This window comes from Hypomesus nipponensis, chromosome 17 (genome assembly GCF_054491055.1).
Source record: "Hypomesus nipponensis isolate SF chromosome 17, ASM5449105v1, whole genome shotgun sequence".
In the NCBI taxonomy this organism is placed as follows: Eukaryota; Metazoa; Chordata; class Actinopteri; order Osmeriformes; family Osmeridae; genus Hypomesus; species Hypomesus nipponensis.
The window spans coordinates 1,587,501-1,600,680 of record NC_140377.1 but is presented as its reverse complement, the minus strand read 5'-3'; the positions used below and the strand labels follow the sequence as shown (position 1 = coordinate 1,600,680).

At 51.0% G+C, this 13,180-nt stretch overlaps 1 protein-coding gene across 2 annotated transcripts in view; it reads right to left on the bottom strand.

Annotated features, from left to right (window-relative positions):
• Positions 1–1,035: 1,035 nt before the first annotated feature.
• LOC146252886 (integrin alpha-3-like) overlaps positions 1,036–13,180 on the bottom strand; it is a 26,338-nt gene continuing 14,193 nt past the window's right edge. For both annotated transcript variants that reach the window (XM_084678642.1, XM_084678643.1), the window contains exons 2-26: positions 11,125–11,252; positions 10,892–10,980; positions 10,240–10,474; positions 9,699–9,791; positions 9,303–9,534; positions 8,728–8,921; positions 8,423–8,511; positions 8,061–8,197; positions 7,521–7,598; positions 6,722–6,789; positions 5,355–5,491; positions 5,062–5,211; positions 4,727–4,824; positions 4,455–4,623; positions 4,278–4,364; positions 4,070–4,149; positions 3,894–3,971; positions 3,689–3,791; positions 3,229–3,405; positions 2,823–2,945; positions 2,585–2,698; positions 2,280–2,378; positions 1,960–2,085; positions 1,585–1,749; positions 1,036–1,166 (exon numbers count right to left, since the gene is read on the bottom strand). In XM_084678642.1, coding sequence (XP_084534768.1) covers positions 1,639–1,749; positions 1,960–2,085; positions 2,280–2,378; positions 2,585–2,698; positions 2,823–2,945; positions 3,229–3,405; positions 3,689–3,791; positions 3,894–3,971; positions 4,070–4,149; positions 4,278–4,364; positions 4,455–4,623; positions 4,727–4,824; positions 5,062–5,211; positions 5,355–5,491; positions 6,722–6,789; positions 7,521–7,598; positions 8,061–8,197; positions 8,423–8,511; positions 8,728–8,921; positions 9,303–9,534; positions 9,699–9,791; positions 10,240–10,474; positions 10,892–10,980; positions 11,125–11,252 — 2,995 coding nt within the window. In that variant the 3' untranslated portion in view covers positions 1,036–1,166; positions 1,585–1,638. The remainder of the gene's footprint in view (positions 1,167–1,584; positions 1,750–1,959; positions 2,086–2,279; positions 2,379–2,584; positions 2,699–2,822; positions 2,946–3,228; positions 3,406–3,688; positions 3,792–3,893; positions 3,972–4,069; positions 4,150–4,277; positions 4,365–4,454; positions 4,624–4,726; positions 4,825–5,061; positions 5,212–5,354; positions 5,492–6,721; positions 6,790–7,520; positions 7,599–8,060; positions 8,198–8,422; positions 8,512–8,727; positions 8,922–9,302; positions 9,535–9,698; positions 9,792–10,239; positions 10,475–10,891; positions 10,981–11,124; positions 11,253–13,180) is intronic.

The window sequence follows — 13,180 nt, the reverse complement described above, 5'->3', positions numbered from 1 at the left end:
AGAAGCAAGAGAAATGTATCTATCTGAACAACATTGTTGCAGGGTCAAGGCTAAATCTTATTTACAAACAAGCCTCAGAGCTAAGACACAACGTTAAAAACTAACATGTACACAAATCACATATATTTTATTACACCAAGCCTTAAACACATGTATATCAATCCCATGGTACAAAACAACATGTGCAAATATCACTTTTTCATTTGGAAAGATCCTTGTATTTAGATCAAAAAATCAAGAACAGTGGAAACAGAAACATAACTTAAAATCCAGCATAGGTCTGTTTCCATTCACATACGAAACCACCATTTTAAACCTTATTCACATCAACACAGTGAACATTCAGTTATAACGTAGAAAAGAACATTTTGGTCTACAGCATACTGTGTATGTACGGAATAGGGCCTGGCCAATTCCCATTGATGTCTCTCTGGTCCCAGGAGTGGGTTCAGGGGTCATGGGGGTTCAGGGGTCATGAGAGGGTTCAGAGGTCATGGACGGGTTCTGGGGAGGAGCCAGTGAATGCGTTCTCTCAAGCGGGGAAGACCAGGGTCACATGACCTCCCTTAGATAAACCGCTAGCCCGAGGTGGCTGGATGTTGACAGTTGTATGAAGCAACACAAGCATCCTCCTGTCATGTTAAATCAGACAGTGACCTCAAGGTCGTTCAAGACAGGTTGCATATACGTGATAAGTTAACCTTGCCCTCACCCCAGCCTCAACCTGGAGGAGCAGACGACCACACCACTGATCCAAGGTCAGACATGAGGCCCAAACAATTTTCAAGTACTTGAAATATATTTCAAATGCACAATCGAACCAATATGTTAAACCCCATAAGTGCTGACACTGATTCCAATCAAACATACATCAAGAGTATATTTACACAGGTTATTAGGCCTGGGGACCCCCTCCCATCCTCTGAGAGCATCAACAGGCAGTTGGCTGGCCTGGCCTGGGGGGGTTAGGAGGGGGGGGGGGTTCAGGAAGACAGTAGTTACATCTCAGTCCAGTTAGTGATCCAGTGTTTTTTAATCTTCTTGTTGGTGGGTGGCTCCTGGATGAGGAAGCCATCGTTGTCCTGGTAACGCTCCTCCTTGCCGATCTTTACGCCGTGGTAGGTAGGCACGCTCTGACAGGGCCGCTCCCTCTGAAAGAAGCCACACTGCACTCACACACACACACACACACACACACACACACAACACACACACACAACACTTATTCAGCATGAATATCTCCATTCAACAGCTGAGAGATTGCAAATAACACAGACCAGCCACACAACACAGTAATCTCTGCTGAGCGGTTTAGTGGGACAGACATGAGAAGGGATGAAGAGCAGGAGTCTGTGAGGCAGCAGCCGGACCCTCGTGCCGTTCAAAGCACGGAGCTTAAACACGGAAGAAAAGGAGTCTCAAGAGTTACGGCTCAGTAGGAAAAACACTTATAAGTGAGCTTCAAACAGGCAGATGAAAAGAAGTGAGTTGAAGATTAAGAGTTGAGCATAATCAGCACCCCAGAAGAGAGGGCACCAGAGGGGGCAGAGAGGAGCTCTGGGGCGAGCAGAGGTGCAGTTTTACCCAGGGGACCCAGTACATGGAGCCAGGGGACCTTGCGGCTCATCTTGCCCATCCTCAGTGCTCCTCGTTCAGCCGCTCCACCTCCGAGGGCTGGGTCTTCATCTGGGCCTTCTGGGCCTTGGCCTCGTACAGCTTCCTGGTGCTGGCCCGCTTGAAGAACCCGCACTGGCCAGCGGAGGAGGGGGGAGGGGCAGAACACATCACAACAGGGCCTATGCTGTTGCCACGGGGACCATGGAAGACGTAGCCATGGTCGCCGTGGGAGCCGTGGTCACTAGTCTTTATTCACTGACATGACCTGTGCCACGGTTTCTGGGTAGTATCACTCAGAAACACACACAGACACTCTCTACTGACCACACACTCGTTCCCTACCTTCCACATGAGGATGATGATAAGGCCCAGCAGTAGGACTCCTGCCACCGCCGACACGATGATGATCCAGAGAGGGGCCTGGTACAGAGCCTCCTCCCCCAGCTCTGGGTCCACCTGCAGGGTGAACTGGAGAGGGTCGGGGGGGGTACAGGATGGGGGTGAGGAGGGACGACTCACTGTCATCACTGTTATCATCATCAGCATCATCCTTGTCTCCACGTTGTTTAGCATTGTTGACAGGTTACGACTGTACCACGCCTCTATTCTGACTGTGCTGTGTTGCGACTGTTGTTATGACTATGGTGTGACTGTGTTATTACCTCTCTGGATTGAGTGTCCATGCCGATGGTGGGTTTATCTGTCACCAGTTTCAGAGTAGCCAGGCCTTTCACTGTCACTCTCCACGCCTCAGTGAAGTCCTGCACACACACACACACATACACACACACACACACACACACACACACACACACACACACACACCCCACACACACACACCACACACACACACTTCCTCAGCCCCCATTGGAATACTTCTCACTGCTACTACCAGTCCCCTCATGTCAGGTCAGTGACTTCCCCAATGAAGGTAGCATGCTGGTGTGGCTGGGAGGTGACCTCTGACCTCCAGCATGGTGCTGTTCCACAGCCTGGCCTTCACCACCAGCCTGGCAGACCGGCTCATGTTCCTCAGGGGGCAGATGAACTTGACACAGCGAGCTGCACCACCGACGCAGTCCTGGGGGGGGCAACATTAAGATGATTAGCCATGAAGCTGGCATAGACAGATGGTTAGCCATGAAGCCCACATAAGTGTGTTGTGTGTGTGTGTGTGTGTGTGTGTGAATGCTTCATTTTCTGACCAGTTGGAAGGTCTTCTTGCGACGGCCCTGCAAGTTAAGGGCGGCCCTGGTTTCTCCTCGCTCCTCCCCTTTAACTGACTCCACCTCTCTCTTACCTCTCTTCCTGGTTTCCTCCTCCGGTAACTAGGAAGAGAGGTGTGCGAAGACAGACAGAGGAAGAGAGAGAGAGAGAGAGAGAGAGAGAGAGAGGGAGGGAGAGAGAGAGAGAGAGAGAGAGAGAGAGGGAGAGAGAGAGAGAGAGAGAGAGAGAGAGAAAATGTGCGTGAAAAGTGATTGAAAGAGAGAGAGAGAAATTTGGGAAGTTTAGGGAAGGAGAAATAAATGTTAAATGAGACATATTACAATCAGCAGATATGTTAGTGGGTCAGAGGTCAGAGGTCTGGGGTCAGAGGTCACTCATGGTTACCAAGAGTTCGAGTGGGTTCACAATGTCACCAGGGGGAACACAGTGGGTGTCAGACGTTCCAAAAGTCTCAATCTCCGTGAGGTACAACAGCCACTTCCCATTGGCTAACTCCCACGGCCAATCAAACTCCACCTCCAGGTGGCCAAGTCCACCTAGGGGCTTGCCGTTAATGTTGACCTATGAGACAGAGAGAGGATCAGGAAATGAGGAGCTGTTTGTAACCAGGAAGTTCAGGCATTCCTCTGAGCTGACCACGAAGAGAGTCATCACTGTCTGTCTTACGTTTGAATCTTAGATCGGTTTGAAATCTACTCATGGCTGTGGCAGGGTTACTGTTACTGCATTGGTCACATCTGGTCAGTGAATAACAATTTATTCCAAACTGAGTAACCTATTAGGATACAATAAAATGACAAATGAGTAACTTGATCAAATCTGTAATGTTGTATAATGTATTGACCTCAAATGTGAGCTGGACTGGACTTCCCACATCTAGCGTGGTCTTCATGGCTGACTCCCCCCTCACCTCACCGCTAAACAGGGTTAGGCCTGGCTGTTTCACCCTGGAGGAGGAACAGAAGAGGAAAAACACACTGCTAATACCACAAACACGAAGTTGGGTGGGTTGGCAGGCAGGCAGGCAGGCAGGCAGGTAGGGGACTCACAAGGTAAAGGAGGTCTCCAGGGAGTACTCCACCACCATGAGCAGAGGAAGAGGCTGGAGGTCACTCTGTTCACTCAGCCTAAGAGGAACACGAAGCCGTGAGCTTTAGGGTTTCACTAAGGTCAAAGGCCATACTAGGTCTTAACGTGTGTTTGTGTGTGTGTGTCTGCGACTCACGTGGAAAGTTGCAGCTGAGTGTTTATCTGCTTGGTGTCCAGGCTGATTTCAGAAGTCTCAAAAATAAGTTGGATCTGAGTCTGATATGAATAAGAGAAGAGAGGAGAGGATATGAGAGGAGAAGAGTACAGTACAGTGAATAGATTGAACACTTGACACCATGCAACTGTATACACCATGCATCTGACCTTTCAGAGGAGAACCCTACCTTCTGTTTGCTGGGAAACGGGTTCCCCAGTTCACACAGTAGAACCATGTTCTCCGCTGTGCAGCCTACCACAGGGCCCCTCCCTCTCTGTGGAACACAGAACACACGAAACAGCAGAACAGTCAGTGTGAGCCTGCGTCTGTTAGAGAGAGCTGGACAGCACTAGAGTGCACTGACCTCAGAGCGCACGCCAGAGAACAGCAGCGAGGGGGGGATTGTCATATTCAGCAAAGCATTGTGGGCATCCTCTGCTGGTTGTCCTGGCGATGGAGAATTGGTCACATGGACAACCAATAGGAGCTTCTTGACACTGGTGCTGTACTGGAACACCTGATGGCCCTCCCGACTACACACACACACACACACACACACACAAAGATAGAAGCATGGAGACAGAGTAGACCCAGAGGTGGTAGAGGCAGGTGCCTGTGCTCAACAGGTGACCTCACCTGGGGAAGGGCACCTGCTGCTCGTTAGTGAACGCTGCCGTCATCTGCAGGTTACTCTGACACCTGTTATCTAGACCACACTCCTTTTGGATGTGGATCTGAGAGGGGGGGGAGGGGGAGGGGAGGGGGGAGGGGGGGGGAAGGGACATGTAGGAGGGAGGAAAAGAGAGGATGAGAAAGAGGTAAACACTGAAAAACAACCAACTCAACAAGTATCCATCCATTAACGTTATGATAGGAACAATGGAAATGTGATGTTTCAGTGTGTTCTCCACAGGGTTCCAGGTCTAGAGGTTGTTGTAGAACCACAGGTGACCTCATGTTAGGGTTCTCACCTCGGTACTAAGGGGGCTGGCCTTGCTCTCGCTGAGCACAGGAAAGGAGTCCAGGTTCTGCAGGGTTCCCCCTTGTTTGGCTGCTTGGCCTTGGTAGACGGACACGTTGAGAGCGAACTTCACCGGCTCCACCTTGTCTCTGAGGGGTGTCTGAGAGGCAAACAGGTGAATGTAGTAAATACTGAATCATCTTTTCTGTTATACTTTCTATCTGCCTTATTTGTATTTGTATGATAAAAGTAAAGTTGTCGTTTGGTAGCAATAGTCTTGTATAGTGCATGTGGGTCTCTCACCACCAGACCCAGCTTCAGTGTTCGACACCTGGTCGCCGGCATTGACAGGAAACCGGTGTAACTTCCCTGATTGTTGTCTTGGAAACGGACCCGAGAGTTGTGTCGAGACAGGTCGGCATTGACTGTGAACTCCATGGCTGATGGGAGAGAGAGATTGAAAGAGAAAGAGGGGGAGAGGGGGAGGGGGGAGAGGGGGAGAGGGGGAGAGGGGGAGAGGGGGAGGGGGGGAGAGGGGGAGAGGGGGAGAGGGGGAGGGGGGAGGGGGGGAGGGGGGGAGGGGGGGGGGGGGAGGGGGGGAGGGGGGGAGATAAAAGTGAGAAGACAGGGGGGTGGGCCATTTACACAAAACATATATCAACAATAGTTTAATATGAAATTTGAACCAACATTTGAACACCAAGAAAAAGAAAAATCGGAATACTGACTTTGCTTCAATAAATGTGTCAACATTAGATACATTGAATGTTTGTTTGTGTCCGTGTATGTGTGTGTACATAGAAGTGTGTGTTTCCATGTGTGTGTGACCTCCAGCAAACAGCAGATGTATTTGTCTAATAATGTCAGGCAGCTAATATGATTTATGTTCCCACTGCGGGACTGGGGAGATTCAAGGGCAAACCTGTGAAGTCATCTTATTAGACACGTCCCCTACATCCCTCCTGAGCACTGCGAGCACACGCCTGTGTGTGTGTGTGTGTGTGTGATTACATGTGTGCGTGTGCATAGGTGACCACTTGTGTGTGTGTGTTTATCTGTGTATACGTCTCTGTGTAAGCATCAAAGGTTCGAGAGTAGTCACCTAATGTTGTAGCTATCCATCCTCCTCCCCTTTCATTAACAATGGCTTTTAATTGACTGGTTCATCCTGCCAATCAATCACTTTAACCAATGACATTTTAGCGCAAAGGGAAAAGTCCACTAGGAGCCCTTGAGAGGCAGCATGACAGGGCATGGTGACATCATCACAACCCCAGCATCAATAATCTGAGACAACTGAGACAACAACTGCATCACAATGTGGACGTTCGGATTTCATGGGTCACAGCTGTAACTCGTCACCAACGGCAACAGGACCCCGAAATGAACTAGAATCTAACAGTAGCTAACTGCTACTTCTTAAAACAAACTTAAATATGCAAATCATCACTCAGAGGTCTGATCTTCCCATCTACCATGATGCATTTCCTCAGCCACGGCTGATCCCATGTCAGACATATGTAGGATGAACTGTTTACCCATGAGAACCGATACTAGGACATAGGTTTGGGCTGAGCCCCAAATGTTTACAGCGTCTGGCTCCGCCCCTGCCTACTGCCACATATAGAATCCCATTCTGTGGGAAACACTGGCTTGTTACACAAACGTACTGATGTTCTTCTTCGCTTCTTTGTCTCCTGTGCTGAGTGTGTAAGAGAAACACACCTCCACCTCCACACTGCAACACACACACACACACACACACAATATGCACATTACACAACACATTCTGCCAGATGAATATGAACTATAACACCAGAGATATTCATAGAAATAATCTAAAGATACATGATGTTTTTATGAAACTATAATTTGTAAGATGAAAGACATGTGGACGCACTCCACAACACTGATGTAGGTGTGGGTGTGAGCAGGGAGTGACAGCTGTCTCACTGATGTAGGTGTGGGTGTGAGCAGGGAGTGACAGCTGTCTCACTGATGTAGGTGTGGGTGTGAGCAGGGAGTGACAGCTGTCTCACTGATGTAGGTGTGGGTGTGAGCAGGGAGTGACAGCTGTCTCACTGATGTAGGTGTGGGTGTGAGCAGGGAGTGACAGCTGTCTCACTGATGTAGGTGTGGGTGTGAGCAGGGAGTGACAGCTGTCTCACTGATGTAGGTGTGGGTGTGAGCAGGGAGTGACAGCTGTCTCACTGATGTAGGTGTGGGTGTGAGTAGGGAGTGACAGCTGTCTCACTGATGTAGGTGTGGGTGTGAGTAGGGAGTGACAGCTGTCTCACTGATGTAGGTGTGGGTGTGAGCAGGGAGTGACAGCTGTCTCACTGATATAGGTGTGGGTATGAGCAGGGAGTGACAGCTGTCTCACTGATGTAGGTGTGGGTGTGAGCAGGGAGTGACAGCTGTCTCACTGATATAGGTGTGGGTGTGAGTAGGGAGTGACAGCTGTCTCACCAGTAATCACACTGACTGGGATCCACAACCCGAGGAGAGACCTTCAGAGTCTGGTTGAGGTGGATCACTGGACGGGCTCTGACACACACACACACACACATTTCATATTATTGATATATATTCAAGTGAGTACGTGCTTGTGTTGTGTGAGTAGGTGTGAATGTGTGTGTGTGTGTGAGTGTGTGTAAGTGTGTGTGTGTGTGTGTGAGTACCGGAGCAGAGCTACGTGGTTGTGTTGTGTGAGTGTGTGTGTGTGTGTGTGTGTGTGTGTGTGTGAGTGTGTGTGTGTGTGTATATGTGTGAGTGTGTGTGTGTGTGAGTACCGGAGCAGAGCTACGTGGTTGTGTTGTGTGAGTGTGTGTGAGTGTGTGTGACTGTGTGTGTGTGTGAGTACCGGAGCAGAGCTACGTGGTTGTGTTGTGTGAGTGTGTGTGAGTGTGTGTGACTGTGTGTGTGTGTGAGTACCGGAGCAGAGCTACGTGGTTGTGTTGTGTGAGTGTGTGTGAGTGTGTGTGACCGTGTGTGTGTGTGTGTGAGTACCGGAGCAGAGCTACGTGGTTGTCCAGAGAGCCGACCAGCAGGTCTGGGTAACGGTTCTGGTCCACATCCAGTCCTGCACTCAGGCTGTAGCCAAACGTCGAGAACACCCCGCTGCCCACATCCTTCCCCTCGATCACCTGCATCATCACCATCATCATCATCATCATCATCATCATCATCATCATCATCATCATCATCATCATCATCATCATCATCATCATCATCATCATCATCATCATCACCATCACCATCATCATCATCACCATCATCATCATCATCACCACCATCATCATCATCATCACCATCATCACCATCATCATCACCATCATCATCATCATCATCATCATGTGTTGTCTCTGTACCTGACTGGGTTCTGTGGAAATGCCCTGGGCACTTCCTGTCCAGATAGACACACTTCCTGTGCCATGGAAGGGAGCGCCCACTGCTAAGTCTAGGATCAGAGGGTGAGGGAGCAAATCAGCTATCAGGAATATTCTACAGGTCAGACTTGTAAAGACACTAATCTGTACTAGGCCAGACTATCCATGGGCCAGACTAGTCTAGTTGTTTGACGCTTATACACTTTTATTTTATTTTATTCTCCTTCACAAGATACAACTAAAATACCCATTTGCCACAACTCCGATTGTTTGTTGACGTTGGTTACCTTGGAAGCCATCTTGGTTGATGTCTCCCAGGGCGACCACCGACATCCCGAAGGCAGAGCCTGCCGGGCCCCTGAGCGTGACGCTGGCGTTTTGGCGGAACGTTCCGCCCTCGTTCATGAAAACGTACACGGCCCCGCCCTGCTCCAGCTTCTTGTGGAAATAAAACGGGGCTCCGACCACAAGGTCGTTCCACCTGGAGGAGGAAGGAGACGCCACGAGACGGTGAGTGTGGGCACACATGCCTATTGTGAGAGGCAGAGGGAGAGAGAGACAGAGAGAGAGAGAGAGAGAGAGAGAGAGAGAGAGAGAGAGAGAGAGAGAGAGAGAGAGAGACAGAGAGAGACAGAGAGAGACAGAGAGAGAGAGAGAGAGAGAGAGAGAGAGAGAGACAGAGAGAGAGAGAGAGAGACAGAGAGAGACAGAGAGAGACAGAGAGAGACAGAGAGAGAGAGAGAGAGAGAGAGAGAGAGAGAGAGAGAGAGAGAGAGAGAGAGAGAGAGAGAGAGAGAGAGAGAGACAGAGAGAGAGACAGAGACAGAGAGAGACAGAGAGTGTAAGTGTAAAGGGAACCTACCCGTCGTTGTTGAGGTCAGTGATGGCCAGAGCGTTGCCGAAGTAGGATCCCATCTGCTCTCCTCTCAGGGTGAGGTGGGGCAGCAGCTGCTCCCTCTGGTCGTTTGCTGACGCCGTCCGAGTCAGCAGCATCACTGAGCCGCGAGCATCTTCCTTGCTGTCTTTAGGAGCCCCCGTTACCACGGTGAGGGCATCCTGGCTCAACAGGGCGCGGTCCTCCGCCACAGAGTAACCTGGAAAACACACACATACAGTATATATAAACATACACATACACACACACACATACAGTATATATAAACATACACACACACACACACACACAAACACACGTATGCAGTGTAAATAAACATACACACACACACAATCAATCATGTGTTCCTAGACAGGAGCGTACCTATGTAGATGTGGTGCCTTTGCAGGCTGCTGAGGGAATAGGTTTTGCTGAGATACTCATCTTTAGGGTTCTTCCAGGATACATGAACGTTACCTGGAAACACACACACAAAGATAAGCACGCACACAAACACACACACACACACACACTTTTGGTAACTATGATTTCTGATTCAAAAGGCCGCAACTGTTAAAAACAAAAGTCATCAAAGAAATAGTTGTACAATAAAACCTCAAATTTAAGAATGTTCATGTAATTTTATACATCACTAGTGTTGTGAAATTGATTCATGCACAATAATGTGAAACTGTGATTAGTCCTCAGAATATAAGCGTACCATCAAAATCTATACCCGTTGCATCTCTATGTAGTTGTACTATATTTGTAGGCCTTTTGTGTGTGTGTGTGGGTGTACGTGTAGGCCTATTGTGTGTGTGTATGTATGTGTAGGCCTATTGTGTGTGTGTGTGTACGTGTGTGTGTATGTGTACGTGTAGGCCTATTGTGTGTGTGTGAGCATGCTCTGCTCTCCCAGACTGACCTTGCCACGTGTAGCTTCCTGGGGAGCCAAAGATGACCTCATCACCCATGATGGCAGCAGAGATGCCCATGTTACACATGACCTCGTCGCTAATCTCGCCCTCATGGTTGCACACCTGCTTCTGCCAGCGCCAGTCAGACACGTCCTGCAGATCGTTGCCACGGACATAGCATTTCCCAATCATCTGTCTCAGCTCCTGAACCCCGTACAGCTTAACAAAGCGATGACCGCATGCCTGGGAGAGGGGGGGAGGAGAGGAGAAAAGGGGGAAGAAGGAACAGGGGGGAGGAGGGGAGAGAAGGGGGAAGAAGGAACAGGGGGGAGGAGGGGAGAGAAGGGGGAAGAAGGAGGAGGGGGGAGGAGAGTAGAGAAGGGGGAAGAAGGAGGAGGGGGGAGGAGAGTAGAGAAGGGGAGAGAAGGAAGAGGGGGGAGGAGGGGAGAGAAGGGGGAAGAAGGAGGAGGGGGAGGAGAGTAGAGAAGGAGGAGGGGGGAGGAGAGGAGAGAACGGGGGGAGGAGGGGGGATGTACAAATGTACGTCACTCTAGATAAATGTGTCTACTTAATGACCAACTGACGTTGAGATCCAACCTGTGGAAACTGCTGCCCACAGCTGAGTGATAACCCTTGCAGCCAATTAGGACAATGACTCACCAGGACCCGCCCCCCTGGCTGTCTCTGACTGGCTACGGTCACGCCCAACCACATTCCCTCCACATGGTCCCCCTTCACCAGGTCTTTGTCTGTGAACCACAGGCATGGAACCCAAACAGAGTGATCCCGCAGTGTTAACACAGTATGATCAAAGAATATCAAAGCATTATCACAGAATATCACAGCATTATCTCGGACACTACAGTGATGGAACTGAATAACAATGCTTTTACCAGAGCCAATCAGGTTCATCCTGCTGCAGTCTGATTGGTCAGTGCTGATCGGGCAGGTGTACACTCCTCCAGTTTCATTGGCTGTGACGTGAGATTCGGCTTTCTCCTTGGGCGCTCCTACCAGCAGCCTGGCCAATCGAACACAAGTACACAAACATGATGTCTGTACAGTAATGTGTTCATTTAGCAGAGACTTTCATCCAAAGCTACTTCTGCTAAATGAATAAATGTAAGCTACTTACTGGGTCACTAACTCACTGCACTATATATATCCCCATAGCAGACGTTTTTTTCTGATCTTGATTCTCTCTCTCTCTCCCTGCCTCTCTCTCTCCCTGCCTCTCTCTCTCCCTGCCTCTGTCTCTCCCTGCCTCTCTCTCTCCCTGCCTCTCTCTCTCCCTGCCTCTGTCTCTCCCTGCCTCTCTCTCTCCCTGCCTCTCTCTCTCCCTGCCTCTCTCTCTCCCTGCCTCTCTCTCTCCCTGCCTGTCTCTCTCCCTGCCTCTTGGTATTCTGAACACAGTGAGATGAGGTGGGTTCTGATGAGAGGAGGTCAGACAGAGAGAGGGAATGAGAGAAAAAAGGAGAGAGGAGTGGGGGATGTAGGGAGGGAGGGAGGGAGGGAGGGAGGGAGGGAGGGAGGGAGGGAGGGAGGGAGGGAGGGAGGGAGGGAGGGAGGGAGGGAGGGAGGCAGGGAGGGAGGGAGGGAGGGAGGGAGGGAGGGAGGGAGGGAGGGAGGGAGGGAGGGAGGGAGGGAGGGAGGGAGGGAGGCAGGGAGGGAGGGAGGGAGGGAGGGAGGGAGGGAGGGAGGGAGGGAGGGAGGGAGGGAGGGAGGGAGGGAGGGAGGGAGGGAGGGAGGGAGGGGAGTAAGGCAGACAATGACAGAAGGAGGAGACAGGAACTGGGGGAGGAATGAAGGGCACCTTCACCGGCTCGTCCCTTCATTTGCCCCCCTGATTGTCTCATCCAGTTTGGGGGTATAATTTAATCTGGACCACCCTCTTTTTCCATCCATCTGTCTGAGCACCAACCCTTCCCCTCCCCCCTCGCTCCTTATCTTCTCCCTTCCCCCTTTCTGTCCCTCCTTTCTATCCCGTCCATTCTACTATATTGCCTTCTTCCCTCTCTCTTGTGCTGTAGGAGTCATGTGACTGTAGGAGCGACGGGGAGGATATGAGCGTGTCACACGACAAGGTGAACTAACGGGGGCATGAAAGGACACATCAGCCAGACACACCACACTTCAACAGATCCAGGAACACACAGGTGGACACACAGCTCGTCCTTGGATGGCCCCCAGGCCTCAGTCTTCAGCTGGGGACGGCACCCAGCTCCAGGCAGACAGACAGGCAGACAGACAGACAGACAGACAGACAGACAGGCAGACAGGCAGGCAGGCAGGCAGGCAGGCAGGCAGGCAGGCAGGCAGGCAGGCAGGCAGACAGGCAGACAGACAGACAGACAGACAGACAGACAGACAGACAGACAGACAGACAGACAGACAGACAGGCAGACAGGCAGACAGACAGACAGACAGACAGGCAGGCAGACAGGCAGCCAGGCAGGCAGGCAGGCAGATAGACAGGCAGATAGACAGGCAGATAGACAGGCAGATAGACAGGCGACCAGGCGGCCAGGTAGGCCGGCAGGCAGATAGACAGGCAGGCAGGCAGGCAGGCAGATAGACAGGCGGCCAGGCAGATAGACAGGCGGCCAGGCGGCCAGGCAGACAGGCAGGCAGGCAGGCAGGCAGGCAGGCAGGCAGGCAGGCAGGCAGGCAGGCAGGCAGGCAGCTCCAGGCCATATAGGGCCCTGTGCCCAGGAGGCATGCCTGATATGCAGCCCCCTTGGCCCTGCAGCCCCCTTGGCCCTGCTTTCACCTCTGACAGGAATCACACGGCTGATGTGAGCTCTTACATACTGTACACACACATTCAAACAGACACACACACACACAATGAACACGCTGACATGAGCTCTTCTGCCTCACTGAAGATCAACCATGAGTGGAATATGCTTCTCATGCAGCGCTGCTATCATCTCATCTTTTCTGGAGACA